Source organism: Malus domestica, chromosome 10 (assembly GCF_042453785.1).
Source record: "Malus domestica chromosome 10, GDT2T_hap1".
In the NCBI taxonomy this organism is placed as follows: Eukaryota; Viridiplantae; Streptophyta; class Magnoliopsida; order Rosales; family Rosaceae; genus Malus; species Malus domestica.
The window spans coordinates 26,784,702-26,799,501 of NC_091670.1; the positions used below are offsets into that span (position 1 = coordinate 26,784,702).

General features: G+C 37.6%; 1 protein-coding gene and 1 long non-coding RNA gene across 3 annotated transcripts; both read right to left on the reverse strand.

Annotated features, from left to right (window-relative positions):
* Positions 1 to 690: 690 nt before the first annotated feature.
* LOC103413641 (cyclin-C1-2-like) lies at positions 691 to 4,648 on the reverse strand. Of its 2 annotated transcripts, none has more exons than XM_029109885.2 (9): positions 4,428 to 4,648; positions 4,217 to 4,323; positions 3,359 to 3,398; positions 3,226 to 3,270; positions 2,500 to 2,618; positions 2,111 to 2,225; positions 1,896 to 1,946; positions 1,466 to 1,613; positions 691 to 996 (listed from the first exon to the last, which is right to left on the reverse strand). In XM_029109885.2, the coding sequence occupies exons 1-9, from the start codon at positions 4,457 to 4,459 to the stop codon at positions 892 to 894; spliced, it is 762 nt and encodes a 253-aa protein (XP_028965718.1). In that variant the 5' UTR covers positions 4,460 to 4,648; the 3' UTR covers positions 691 to 891. The 2 variants fall into 2 exon arrangements, with proteins under 2 accessions (XP_028965718.1, XP_028965719.1); XM_029109886.2 differs by having other exon boundaries at positions 3,512 to 4,323; positions 4,428 to 4,516.
* Positions 4,649 to 6,113: 1,465 nt separating this feature from the next.
* LOC139189042 (uncharacterized) lies at positions 6,114 to 14,210 on the reverse strand. The gene is made up of 3 exons (XR_011572518.1): positions 14,144 to 14,210; positions 7,237 to 7,295; positions 6,114 to 6,240 (listed from the first exon to the last, which is right to left on the reverse strand). It is a non-coding gene; the product is annotated as an uncharacterized lncRNA (long non-coding RNA).
* Between the last annotated feature and the right edge of the window lie 590 nt (positions 14,211 to 14,800).

Below are 14,800 nucleotides of genomic sequence, written 5' to 3' on the forward strand. Positions count from 1 at the left end.
TTCATTAAAATATTAATTCCTTGGAGGGTTATAGGGCTAAAATGAGTCATTTGACCCTTATTCAGTTGGAGATGGCCTTACCTCCCAAATCTCCCCATCTTAGTCCAATTTCAAACGGGATCATGTTTTTTTTTTATGCAAGCGATATTGTGTATGAAAGAGTCATTTGCGAATTGGAATGTAGGATACGGAGCCAATTGAACTTCAAGTCTTGTTGCAGTTTCATGTTTTTATTCACACTTTGAAGGTTTACAGAAGTGTCTTATGGTACCATAGTGGCGGAAAACAATTATTTTTATGCACCATGGCACATGCTAGATCTCCACCGATCATGCTGTATCGGGAATTTCCCATCTTAGTCCTCCCCTTTAGCAACGAAATCATACGTTGCCTTTGTGAGTGGCTTCTTTTTTTTTTTTTTTTTGTGTAATATTGGCAGTGATGAAATGTTGGAAGTAATGTCTGTAGAAAAATGTATCAATCACGCCAGAGAAAACCCTAATGCAGCTCAAAATGTTCATCGAAATGTTGGAAATGATAGACCGATTGATCCACCCAACTTCTTGAAAACCCATAATAAGAAAGGAAAACTAATGAAAAGGGCTTGAAAACTTTGAGTTTTAATGATAAGGACAAAATAAAGGGTAAAATGAATAGTAACAGGATTGACTTTTTAATGTAAAAATGTGGTTTTTCGTTAAAGTGAACAGTACCAGGTGCTTTTCATTAAAGTTCCCTAATAAGAATCTTACATGATAGGTTACTTACAACGGAATCTTTCTGATTTATACAACATTATTGCACTTCCGGGAGGGTGAAAGATCCATTGATAGAGTTCTTCATACATTGACCGGCGATGGTTTCTCAGTAGCGTTAGCCTTCTCCGGCCATCTATGATTTGTGGGGAAGCTTATTGAGAGCAGAATTAAACCTCTCATCTGGGATCGTTCGTTGGTTTTCGTAGAAATCTAGTATCTCCATTGATATGTTTTTCACCTGTCAAAGTATGCGTTATAATTAATTCCCAGGGTACGAACAGAAAGAAAGCGCTACACTTACTTGTTATTACCAACTCTAGAGTATGGTCAGAGAAACTTGATTTATAAACAGATCCCTCAAGAGTAAGATGATATGCTAAATGCAGAAACAAATAATCTTTTACCACGTTATACAATAATGTACAAGTGGCATTGCCGGTGCGCATGCCGGACCAAACGCAACTATATTTTTTCCCCAGTTTCAAGCCATTTGTACAGAACTTCCCGATCAATGCTCCAAATATCAAGTAACAAAGGCCAGGAGGGTTTTACTTTAACAAATGCATAGCCAGACGTTGTAAACGAAATCAGCATTTGCAATCAAATGACGAACCCAAGTAGGGTTGCGCCTTAAACAGACAAAAGGTCTTTTTATGTTTTTATAGATAATCATAAGGAAATGATGCAGAAACATCAGGAAGACTCACCACATTCATGTCCACACGAAGCTCTTCAAACCATGCTGTGGTATCTTTATCTCTAAGCACGCTAGCAATGTATATGCAAGCTAAAGCAATCAGGTGTGGAGGATGTACAAGTGCAAGGTCCATCTTGTAAGTGTCATTTACAACTCCCCTGTGTATATCAAAAATGTCAAGGTTACCTCACGTTTAAGTTCTAGAGAGCGCGAGAATGTATAAATACAAATATTCATTTATCAGAAACACCAAAGAGGCATTTCTGTATTAAAACTCCTTGACAACAAGCAGTGCCCTAGAGACACAAAGTCCTAATAACAAGGTTACGAGTTGCGGGTTTCTGAAGATGATGTATAAATAAATAAATAGCCGCTAGGTAAACAGTCAGATACGTATAACAATGTTCGAAAATAAACCACTTGGTAGATTGGGCACTTACCAAGTTAACTCAGTCATACTTATATTGTTTAAGCCTGCATCCTGAAGCAACCTGGAAAGAAATGGAGTGAAATTGTTTTAAAGTAATAATGGAGGGACAAAAGAGAAAATTACTGTACTTAGAAAGAAAGCGCTATCAAGGGGGAACTAATCAGATAAAGAGATTTTCATCTCCGCAATCATCCGTTCATCAACACTGACAGAAAAAGTACTTACTGAGACAATGAGCGATAAGGATGGTATACAACCAGATAATAGTTGAGAGCTTCTAAAATCTTCATTTCCATTTCAAGTATGTCTTTGATCTCATATCTATACTTATCATCGGTATCTGTAAAAGAAATGTTTCAGATTGTCCGTCAGTGCTTCAATAATAAGGGGTGGTGCTATCCACACACCCATTTTTACTTACCACATACCCTTTGTTAATTTTTGCCCTTTGATCCTCTTCAATTCATTCGATCTGACGGCCGGAAATTAAGAGGGTGTGTGGGAGGTAAAAGAGGTGTGCAGATAGCACCACCCATAATAAATAGAACGACAACAAGTAAATCATAACAAAAATTGGAGAAAGGAATCTATTGTTTTCAGCAACCAATACTTACAAATCCTTTTTATGTAAAATACTAGAAGTTTAGCTTGCACTGTGCTTTCTTCTGCTTTTGATGCCAGGTACAGGCAGGTTGGAGCTACAAGACGTGGATCATACTCAGACATACTCTTCCTGAAGCAATAACGAGACGTTATGCTTGGAAAGAAAAATCACATCTAAAATTCAAAGTCCTGCAACGATAGACTACTAAACGGCAAGCCCAAAGAAGGGAATGTCAACAATAACTGTATAGTGAATTGAGACATAATTGCGTTGTGAACCCAGAATACAACACATCGGAACAAGCAACCATAATAGAATAAAGATTGAACATCCATATGTATGCATATATTGCACTGAACCTTTTGGGGGAATAAGTACTAGAAATTTGATAAGTTCAAACACCCATCTAAACATGTGATCTATAAGCAGGGTGAACTATATGCAGATGAAAACAAGCAAACAACAGGCAGGTATAATCATGATTGACAATCAATAAGTCGAGGATATGCCTTGGTTAGTAGTTATTGTGATAATCAGTTCAGAGGCAAAAAAACGTAGCTTAGCTAAAGAAATGAGAAACTTAACAGATATGAACTCAATTATGAAAGGAAGGATTTGGGGGTTAAGTTTAACAATCTCAGGACTCCGACTATCAGAAGAGAACAACCAAAAATAAGGAATAAACCAAGCTAGTGACTGAGCATTTCTCCTACAATAAGATAATTAGTTAACGTACTTGGTGTACACTCGTCTCATATATGTAACTGCGGTAGCTACTACCCTGAAAACAGTAATAAGAAATCAGATAGATAGGCAGAGGTGAATTAAGAATTTTCCTAACATAAAGTAGATGAGGAAATTAGCCCGACCTTTGTCTCACTTTTACATGTTGGGCCAATTTTGATATATCTGAAAGAAAGGAAATGGAAAAAGAGCAAAAAATGAATAATTTATAGTACAGCAGATATGAAAAACATAGTGAGCGATCAGCAGTATTATGCATGTGTATGTGAGCAACATACAGTAATCTTGCAGCAGAAGCTCTATGGCGGAGAGTCCCATCGCTTCAAGAAAGAAAACACAAGCCAAGAACACCAACGCACAATATGACAACTTCTAAGGGAAATTACTCTAGTGGAGCAACACACACACCACCACGTGACAGAAGAACAATTTTTTTCTTCTATTGTTTCAATTGAGGTGAAAAAGTCCAAAGGTAGATTGCATTTCATCATTTAAGAATTCTCGACGAATCCTGTTAAAAGTTACAGTCTTTCCAAACATTAACCAGACCATAATTCCCAATTAAGCACGTCTGGAAATCCATAGTACTATTCCGAATTCCTTCTATCATGATGAAACTAGAATCTGTAAATTTAACCGGTCGGAGGATTTAAGTAGTTCTGTTCATCCCAACGCTCTGATTAACTATAGCTGAAATATTAAATTTTAAATCTTTTGTATCGATTAGTATGCGAAATTCAAATGCAGCCGCCGAGTCATATCTAATGAAGTTCATAAATGGAAGGGCATAAGAAGCTCAAACGAAACCAAGAAAGTTCAACAGAAACGTACCAATTCAACAAATAACAAAAACCCAAGCTGGAAAACACATTCAAAATCCACACAAAAAAGGACAACAAAAACCCAGTTCATACAAATAAAAAACACAACATGGGGAGAGAGAGAGAGAGAGAGAGAGAGAGAGAGAGAGAGAGAGGAAATACAGCTAGCCATTTGCATCTTTATGAGCTTGAAATCTTCAAGAGTGATGCCCTTCTCTCTATCAAGCGGGGATACGACATCCACGTCTTCCTGATCCAAAAGCTGTTTGCTGCGTGAAACAAAAAACAGAACCACATGATCAAAACCTACGAAAATCAAAGCAAACAAAAAACAGAAACATGGGAAACAATTCCGGGTTCGAAAAGAGCATACTAGTGGGACGAAGTCCAGAAATTGGCAGCCATGTTTTCTTTCCTGGGAGATTTCCAAATGTCTGAGTTCCCCCAATCGTCAATTACTTCGTCGTTCAGACCTTCAGATTCTGTTTTCCGGGAAAGTACAAGTTGGACTTTGGATTGAGCCCATTTCGTTGATCATGGGCCTTGCCACCCATCTCGTAGACAAATAATTATATACCCAACCCTTTAATTTGGGTTTAAATTTTCACTTCAAAGCTTGACTAGCCTGACTAATTTTTCCGTGCTTCGTATTGTTGTGGTGTTTGGAAATTTGAATTCACTAATGTTATAAAATGTATATCTTTTTTTTCATCATACACATCAGATTTTTGAAGAACTAAACCATATAAGTTGTTTACTTATTCAAATAAATCAGAATAAAAATCAATCTGATTACTAAAATGTCCATATTCTAGTAATCTATTTTATATGCTAATTCTTGTTTGTTTATTTATCTTTTGGTGAAATTTTATTTTATTTTAATTTTGTTAGAAAAGTTGTAATTCTTTTAATTTTCGATTTTTTTTTCTCTTTTGAGAGAATAGAATTTGCATGAGTCCCACCAAATTTTTTATTTCTCAATATTTAATAGCATCAGAGTAGACGTCGTTGTCGGAATTCAATTTCACTTTCTTATTCCACTTACTCGTATATGGACATGACATAAATGTTGCCCCACTCCGGCACTCCCATCTTCATTTGACTATTATGAGCATTTTCATTGTCAGCTCCTCTGTTTTTCGTTTCTTTACATACAATTATTTGTATGTATTAACGTAGGGTGAGAAAGGTATCTTCCACCTAACAAATGGTGCATAAAAATATGGTCAATAATCTAGGACATATAACATGAGATCCATGTATTCGCCCATATTCATCGTACATGTTCACACTAGGGTGCATATGCAATATTACTTTTTATCACTACAGTAAAATGCACGTATATTCACACATCTTTAGTCTAGCCTAACCGGTGAGGGTAAATAGGGAAACAAGTTATGTAAGAGTTCAATTGCAATCCAAAGTAAGTTAAAAAGGAAAACTAATGAAAATTGTTTCAAAACTTTGAGTTTTAACCAAAAATCATTCTATAACTTTATTTAATGAAGTAAAAAAAAACCTAACTAAAGGCGCGTGCAAAGAGCACTCAACCAATCCTTCAGTTGCATAACCCTTTGACATAATCCAATTATATTTTAGTCCTCTAAAATTAAAATATGCGATTTTTTCTTCAATTTTTTGTTGCCGGGTCGCAATTTTTTCTTCATGTTTGCAATTTTTTTGTTGTTGCTAGGCCCTCCTGCTAATTGCTACTGTTTGTGTAGCATGGGTTCATGTGTTGAGAGCATGTCTTCTTCTTTATGCTTGTTTTTTTTTTTTTTACCATGAATGAATTCGTTTCATTAATAAATATTAAAAGTACTCTTGGATAACTAAATCAAGCCCTTATATACATGAATACATAAGGTGACAACGAAAATGATAAGAATAAAGTGAGGGAGGAAGTTGGAATGGAAATGGGTGCACGGGGGATCTTTGAGGAGTTGGGTTTATGTGATAATTTTAACTTTTTTTTTGGGCATCAAAGGATGCAGCTCCAGTGACACACCCCGTCCCGAAGGAGGGCATGCTGGCCGTCACGTGAGAGTGACGTAACCATTTGCACAGTACGGAAGCTTTAAGATACAATTTAAATTGATACACCCGAAGGTGAGTCCTAATTTTGTCCAATATGTCAGAACACCGTCGAATTCCTCGTAGTCACCACACCTTTGTGATTCCTGAACCTGGAGGGGCGCAAAACCAAAATTGAGTGGGTCAGTAAAACAATTCTTTTCCAAATCCAAACATTTCTCAAAACGTTGTAACCCCTCTCCGTAAAACCTGTATACTTTCCCAGAAATGTAAAATATAAATATACATATATATTCTCAAAACTTCATTTTTACTATCTCAACATTATCTCTTTATCAATCATGCCATGCCATGTCATCTCAACATTTCTCATATTAATTATGCCATGCCACATCATCTCAACAGTAATAAGGTATGAATGCATCAACATAATCATATCAGGTGCAAGAAAGTAATCAACCGTAGGCCCTCTAATAGCCCTATACGGTTGAACCTAGAGCTCAAAATCTATCATTATCACTCTACCGGAGTCACCTCTGTGACCCGTCCGGCCTTCTGCACACAAGTTACGCTCTAGTGCTTCTCATAAATCATCTGTGCACATAATCTAAGGTCACCCACCAGTCGGAATCTCACTAACACTCTCGCGACTGGTCTGTCGTACCCACTCCGCGTGGACTGTACGACTAGCATCTACTTGGATCCAAGGCGAGCGTGCGATGCGGTGAATACTATAAGCACTAAACCATGGTGCAGGATTTGAGCTCAATATATATCATCATCATCATAACAGTAATTAAATACTCATCTGTGCGTCCACCGCACCATTTCATACATATGCATCATAAATCAATTCTTACCTGTGCGTCCACCGCACCAATTCATACATATGCATCATAAATCAATTCTTACCTGTGCGTCCACCGCACCAATTCATACATATTCACCATATATTAATTCATGCATGGCATTTCAACTCACATTTCTATATACTTTTCATATCAATTCTATGCATGGTATTTCACTTCCCGTTTTTCCACATAACTCATATGCATTTCATTTTAAACATAATTTCATGCATTTTCAATTTCTGGGAAAACGTTAAGTATATATATATATATATACGGAAAACAAAACTGCCCACTCACCTGGAGTTCGCCCTACAACTCCCTAGCACAATACGCCAAGGCGTCATGACGATCGCCGCCTAGAACAGTAATCAAATCCAACCTCAGAATTCATATCGATAGAATATATAACTTATATAAAATACGTCACTACGTTGATCGATCCGGAAGATCTGCCACTCAGATTTTAAATCCATAACTTCCAGATGTCCACAATATATCTCTAGGATAACATCCTAAAATTTCATTACCATCCAACGGTCGGATCATCAATTCACATTTTCACCTAATGCGAAAACTATAAAACGTTATTTGAACACCTAACCAACAATCCTTAATAACTTTCTCATACGGTGCTCAATTTGGGTATATGAATATACCACAGTGATCTACTCGACGTCACGGACGTCGACAGATTTTTAACATAATTTTTTACTGTAGCACGCGCCCCCACGCGCCAAGGAAGGCACGGTTCCACGCGCGCCCACGCGCACCTTCTTCCTCGCGAGTTCGCCGGACTGGTTTTTCCGGTGGCCGGAAAACTGGGGAATTTTCAAATGCTTCGTTCTCCTTCGTTTCTCAACCATTTTCTTCGTATAATATATCAATTTAAAGCCCTCAACATTTAGAATCACAATATACTACTTTTAAGCTTCAAAAACAACTAAATCTCACCGGAAAAATCCAAGCAAAACCGGCCAAACTTAACCCTCGTGATCCCGACGTCCAAATCCTTCCAACGAAGCACTCCGAGCTTCCTTGGGACCTCACTAAGCTCACTATGAGCTTGGATTGTCCTAAAAATCAACCAACAAAAAGTTCATGAATAGTGCCAAACTCGGACCTCGAGTTTTCAACGTGAAAACAAAGGATTCCTTACCTGAAAATGGTGTCTTTGAGTTCGTGGAGTCCTCACAAGCACGATGGTGCCTTCAAAACCCTCGATCCATGAAGTTTCAGGGTTATATGGTGGTGGTCCGTACGTTCGAGAGTGAGGGAGAGAGACGGAGAATGAGAGATTGTGAGGGAGGAGAGAGAGAGAGAGACAGGGTACGGGAAAGAGGGAGAGAATTGAGGGGTGTGGGATCCTACCCAATCCCCAACTACAAATTCTAACATAAAATTTAAGTCTAAGTCTCCACTCTACTTACCAAATTTTAGGAGCTTAGATATAACGAACGTAAAAATTATACCTTAGTCACGTATTGGGGGCATTTTCGTAATTTCATGTCCTCGGAATTAAAAATTCCGGGACGGGCTATGACAATCTCCCCTCCTTATAGAATTTCGTCCCCGAAATTCCAGCAACCAACTAAATCATCTATACTCATACAATAGCCTCGGGTAAATCTCTCTCATTCGATTCTTTTTCTCCAACATAATTTTCTACTGAATGATTTCCTTCACAAAGCTTTTACCCCTTACTCTGTCTTAATTCTCAGGACCTTCTTTTCCCAATCCAAAGTAGTCCTTGGTTCCTTATCAAGTCGAATCCAATTGAATTCTAAATAGTTGCACCAGAATCCCATGTGACGAATCTGCCACCTAGTGACAACGCATCGAAATATAATGCATTATGCACCTTAGCCAATTTTGAAGGCATCACAAACTTATATGCAACTTCGTCGATTCCCTTAGTGATCAAAACGGACTGTTGTGTTTAAGTCTTATCTTATCTTCCTTTCTGAATCTTACTATTTCTGTTCATGGTGAAATTCCAAAAATATCAAACCATTTACCTTGCACACTCAATTAGTGGCATATCCATCTGTTGATCTCTTTTGCCATTCTTGGTTACTTCAAGTTAACTTAATCACCTGAATACTTTGAGGAGACTCATCCATAGTCTCAGGGTCTACTAAAACTCTTTCGTGATGGAATCTTTCTTTACCCAGAAGCATTCCATCCACAAATCCGCAAAAATCGACACACATGACACATTTCATGGTCCTTATGGCGTTACTTCGGAAACTGCACAACCAACATACTTAAGAAACTCAGCAGTTCCGTAAACCAATTCTTCTTTCCATAAAACAAATAAGTATCGTTGCCCTGTCTGGGAAAAAGTTATTACTCAGCACTGGAGTAATTGTACTAACTGGGTACATTGACCAACTATCACTTCAAATTCGATCATAACCATCCTATGTACAAGAAAACTTATACACATAGTCCAAAGTAATATCTTTCCATTTCCGTTTCGAAACAGAAAATAGTTATCTCAATCCAAAGGTTTATTTCTTTCTGCCTCAATCTGTTGACCAATAAAAATGTCGAATGGTATGATAAATCTTATTACTTTTGGAATATTGCAGAAGTTAAACAATGTACTTCGTCCAAAATTGCTTACTTTAAATCCTTAGCATTAGGCACATACTTTTTGTTTTCTTGTCTCCACATACCATTTGATTCACGAATCATGTACTCATTCTTTTTCCCTTCTTTCTCTGCCTTGGTTAATTCTTAAATTTCCTCATCAAACATTTAAGTTTCGAGTACGACCTTACCAAACAGGCCTAACTTGAAATTTAACAAGTATAACTTCTTCTCGATCTTCCATTCTTAACTTTTCTTCCGTTGGTTTTCAATCCACAAGATGATACTCTTGGCAAACGTGCCAGACATTAATCTTACTGCAATCTTTTCACCAAGTGTATCAGCTAGAACAATTTTACGATCACCCTGGTCGTACAATCATATACATTAAACAATTCAATTTACCTTCGCTACCTCAGATCAAAATCCTTCCGAGTAATGGATATTGAAGACTTTTTGGATTCGTAAAAATCTTGCATTCTTACCAAATATAATGCCTTCATAACTTCACAGCAAGAATGGTAATCATGACTTCCAAGTCACTCGTAGGGTAATTCATCTCATGAGGTTCCTTTTATCGTGAAACGTATGCAATCACCCTAACATTTGCATCAACATGCCTCCAATACCATTCAAGAAACATCACTAAAAATTTATGATTACCACTATTATTTGGGAATACCAAAATACGTGCATGAGTGAGGAAATACTTCAGTTGTTAAATCCTTTGCTTACAATTCCTTCCCACTCATACCTAACCTCTTTTCTCAACAGTCTCGTCAATGACAAAGCAATGACTGAAAAATCTTTCACAACCATCCAAGATAGCCTGGTAAGCTAAGAAATTCCAAATCTCAATTACGACTCGTGGTTGTTCCAAATTTTAATTTCTGTTACCTTTTAAGGATTCACTTGAATACCTTAAGAATATATAACATATCCCAGAAATGCTGCTTGATTCATCCAACATTCGCATTTGCTAAACTTAGCATACAATCGACATTCTTCCAATCTTTGTTCTACCGACTTAATACGTTTACATGCTCTGCTCTGGCTCAGAATATGCCAGAATATCTTCAATGAAAATGATATCAATTATCAAGGCATTATTGGAATACTTCATCCATCAACTCATAAAACCGCATGAGTATCCACATAGCATCACCAAACTTTATAAGGACCATAACAAGTCCAGAAACCATCTTATGATCAACGTCACTTATAATATTCAATTGGTAGTAACCAGATCTCAATTCAATCTTTGAATCTTCGCAATTACTTCTGAGCTGGTTAAATAAACATCAGTACATCACCATGGATAACGGTTCTCGATCGTTACCAATTCCATTGTCTATAATCAATGAACAATCCCTAAGTCCATTTTCTTTCTCACCAACAAACTGGTGCTCCTCAAAAGTGTTGTACTAGGTTGAATGAAACTTTTATCAACCAATTCTTTCAACTGAATTTCCAATTCCCTTAACTCATCATGAACCAATCTTTAATATAAATTTATACCTGGCAACAAATCAATAGTGAACCTCATATCTCTGCCTGAAGGCAATCCAGGTATACTTTCAAGGAAGACATCAAGAAAAGTCTAACCCCTTTTTCATTTTTCACACTTCTCCGAGCAACATCCTTTAGTACCACATGAACTAAGTATTTTTGGGCAGCCTTTCAAAAACAATCTCTTTGCTTTCACAGCATAAATAATGGCTGAACTCACTTCACTTTGCATGCCCACTCATTAAGGTAACCTCTGATCATCCAGATCGATGGAAAATGACTGGTTTCCCGTAACAATCCATCTAGTCACAATTATAACCAACCAATCTAATGGAAATAATTTAACCGACACAATTCATACTCTATTACTACTAAGCATTCTGAATAAGTACAATACTAACATAAAATAATCTACCGGGTTGCTTGCTTAACGAATCCACGAATGAGTTATTAATATTACGGTCTGCAGCCCGCAATACTGATAAATCATCGTTGTCTCGATAAGTAAGCAACAACTCTCGAAGATATAATAATACTATTTTGTCACTCAATGCAAAATACATACACTCGTCTCAACTACATTTATTTACTACTCTCTAGGTAATAACATACATAATAAGAAATATATCAGCCGAAGTCAACTAGAATGACCAATACGGTTGATTCAACTCTTATCTCAATAATACGTCGGCCGGATCCACTCCGCGTGGTCGGTACGGCCGAGCCTATAACTCACAAATTTCGCATGTGTCAATCGAATCCACTTCTCGTGGCCTGTACGGCTGAACATATAACTCATCAAATCTCTCTGTACTCACAGTCAATCCGACCAAACTACTAAGTTTATAACTCTTCTGAATCGACACTATGATATCATGGAAAATTATTGAGTACAACTGATTCTAGGGACGATTCACAATTCTGTGTCCCCTCTGTTCACATAAACACATTCATTAATTTCACACTTCCCAAAGTGTTAATTTTTGTACCTGCAGCACAAGGTACATTTCCTTTACTCGAGACACCTTGTCTCAAATATCTGGGATTACCAGTATATCCATCACTTTTATTCTGACCAGCGACATTAAAACCTCAGCTAGAAGAATTAACTCTAGCTTCACTTCTTTCGAAGCTCTAAATCTTTCTATATCCTTGATATGACGAATCATTAACTTTATCGTCTTCTTTTAATTCCCATTCATTTCTTATTCTTCTTTATTCTCGTTGCTCATGTTCTCAGAGTCCTCAAGATTCAACAACATCTAGCATACTCCTGATAAGAACTACAATGGATAGTGGTCACCCAAAGAACGCCGTTTTTTTCTTACTATCCAGCATAAACAACATAACACCTCAACCAAATTAACAGTAATATCTGGATGGAAACGAGGCTAGTCTGAAAACTTTCTATAATATCCCTCGATCATCACCTACCTTGTCTCATATTTGTAAACTCTTGTTTACTACCATCGATAAATGCCGGAGGGATAAACTTTTCCTTAAACAAGTCCTTAAACAATTCTCAATCGACTGTTCCTCCGGTGACAACAAATCATACTCCTGTTTCCACCAGGATACAAATTCATAACCAAAACCAGGTAGTCGTCTCGACCCTTTGTCAGAAGGAAATTTCCTTTGACTTGCATAATCTAAAACATCTTTTCCAATTGGTTAAACCGTCACTTCGTTCCCTCAGGTTCATCATTTCATAAGGTGATTCAAATTCAACTCATAACCCGTCTTAAAATGTCCCTTTTGATAATATACTGAATCACCATAATAATAGTTTCCCCTAAACCGCTATATTAGGGAGACTAAATTCCTCTAACTACGTGGCTTGCTACGAGGCGGTGTAGTTCTGACAGAATTCACTAGAAACTTCTCAAGATGTCCAAGATTGCAACCATGCTCTGATACCAACTGACACACCCCGTCCCGAAGGAGGGCATGCTGGCCGTCACGTGAGAGTGACGTAACCATTTGCACAGTACGGAAGCTTTAAGATACAATTTAAATTGATACACCCGAAGGTGAGTCCTAATTTTGTCCAATATGTCAGAACACCGTCGAATTCCTCGTAGTCACCACACCTTTGTGATTCCTGAACCTGGAGGGGCGCAAAACCAAAATTGAGTGGGTCAGTAAAACAATTCTTTTCCAAATCCAAACATTTCTCAAAACGTTGTAACCCCTCTCCGTAAAACCTGTATACTTTCCCAGAAATGTAAAATATAAATATACATATATATTCTCAAAACTTCATTTTTACTATCTCAACATTATCTCTTTATCAATCATGCCATGCCATGTCATCTCAACATTTCTCATATTAATTATGCCATGCCACATCATCTCAACAGTAATAAGGTATGAATGCATCAACATAATCATATCAGGTGCAAGAAAGTAATCAACCGTAGGCCCTCTAATAGCCCTATACGGTTGAACCTAGAGCTCAAAATCTATCATTATCACTCTACCGGAGTCACCTCTGTGACCCGTCCGGCCTTCTGCACACAAGTTACGCTCTAGTGCTTCTCATAAATCATCTGTGCACATAATCTAAGGTCACCCACCAGTCGGAATCTCACTAACACTCTCGCGACTGGTCTGTCGTACCCACTCCGCGTGGACTGTACGACTAGCATCTACTTGGATCCAAGGCGAGCGTGCGATGCGGTGAATACTATAAGCACTAAACCATGGTGCAGGATTTGAGCTCAATATATATCATCATCATCATAACAGTAATTAAATACTCATCTGTGCGTCCACCGCACCATTTCATACATATGCATCATAAATCAATTCTTACCTGTGCGTCCACCGCACCAATTCATACATATGCATCATAAATCAATTCTTACCTGTGCGTCCACCGCACCAATTCATACATATTCACCATATATTAATTCATGCATGGCATTTCAACTCACATTTCTATATACTTTTCATATCAATTCTATGCATGGTATTTCACTTCCCGTTTTTCCACATAACTCATATGCATTTCATTTTAAACATAATTTCATGCATTTTCAATTTCTGGGAAAACGTTAAGTATATATATATATATATACGGAAAACAAAACTGCCCACTCACCTGGAGTTCGCCCTACAACTCCCTAGCACAATACGCCAAGGCGTCATGACGATCGCCGCCTAGAACAGTAATCAAATCCAACCTCAGAATTCATATCGATAGAATATATAACTTATATAAAATACGTCACTACGTTGATCGATCCGGAAGATCTGCCACTCAGATTTTAAATCCATAACTTCCAGATGTCCACAATATATCTCTAGGATAACATCCTAAAATTTCATTACCATCCAACGGTCGGATCATCAATTCACATTTTCACCTAATGCGAAAACTATAAAACGTTATTTGAACACCTAACCAACAATCCTTAATAACTTTCTCATACGGTGCTCAATTTGGGTATATGAATATACCACAGTGATCTACTCGACGTCACGGACGTCGACAGATTTTTAACATAATTTTTTACTGTAGCACGCGCCCCCACGCGCCAAGGAAGGCACGGTTCCACGCGCGCCCACGCGCACCTTCTTCCTCGCGAGTTCGCCGGACTGGTTTTTCCGGTGGCCGGAAAACTGGGGAATTTTCAAATGCTTCGTTCTCCTTCGTTTCTCAACCATTTTCTTCGTATAATATATCAATTTAAAGCCCTCAACATTTAGAATCACAATATACTACTTTTAAGCTTCAAAAACAACTAAATCTCACCGG

Coding starts and splice junctions, on each gene's coding strand:
- LOC103413641 (XM_029109885.2), bottom strand. CDS start 4,459: ATGGCTGCCAATTTCTGGACTTCGTCCCACTA. Junction 3,399..4,216: donor AAAGATGCAAATGGCTAGCT/GTATTTCCTCTC, acceptor CCTTTCTTTCAG/ATATATCAAAATTGGCCCAA. Junction 2,619..3,225: donor ATGAGACGAGTGTACACCAA/GTACGTTAACTA, acceptor TTATTGCTTCAG/GAAGAGTATGTCTGAGTATG.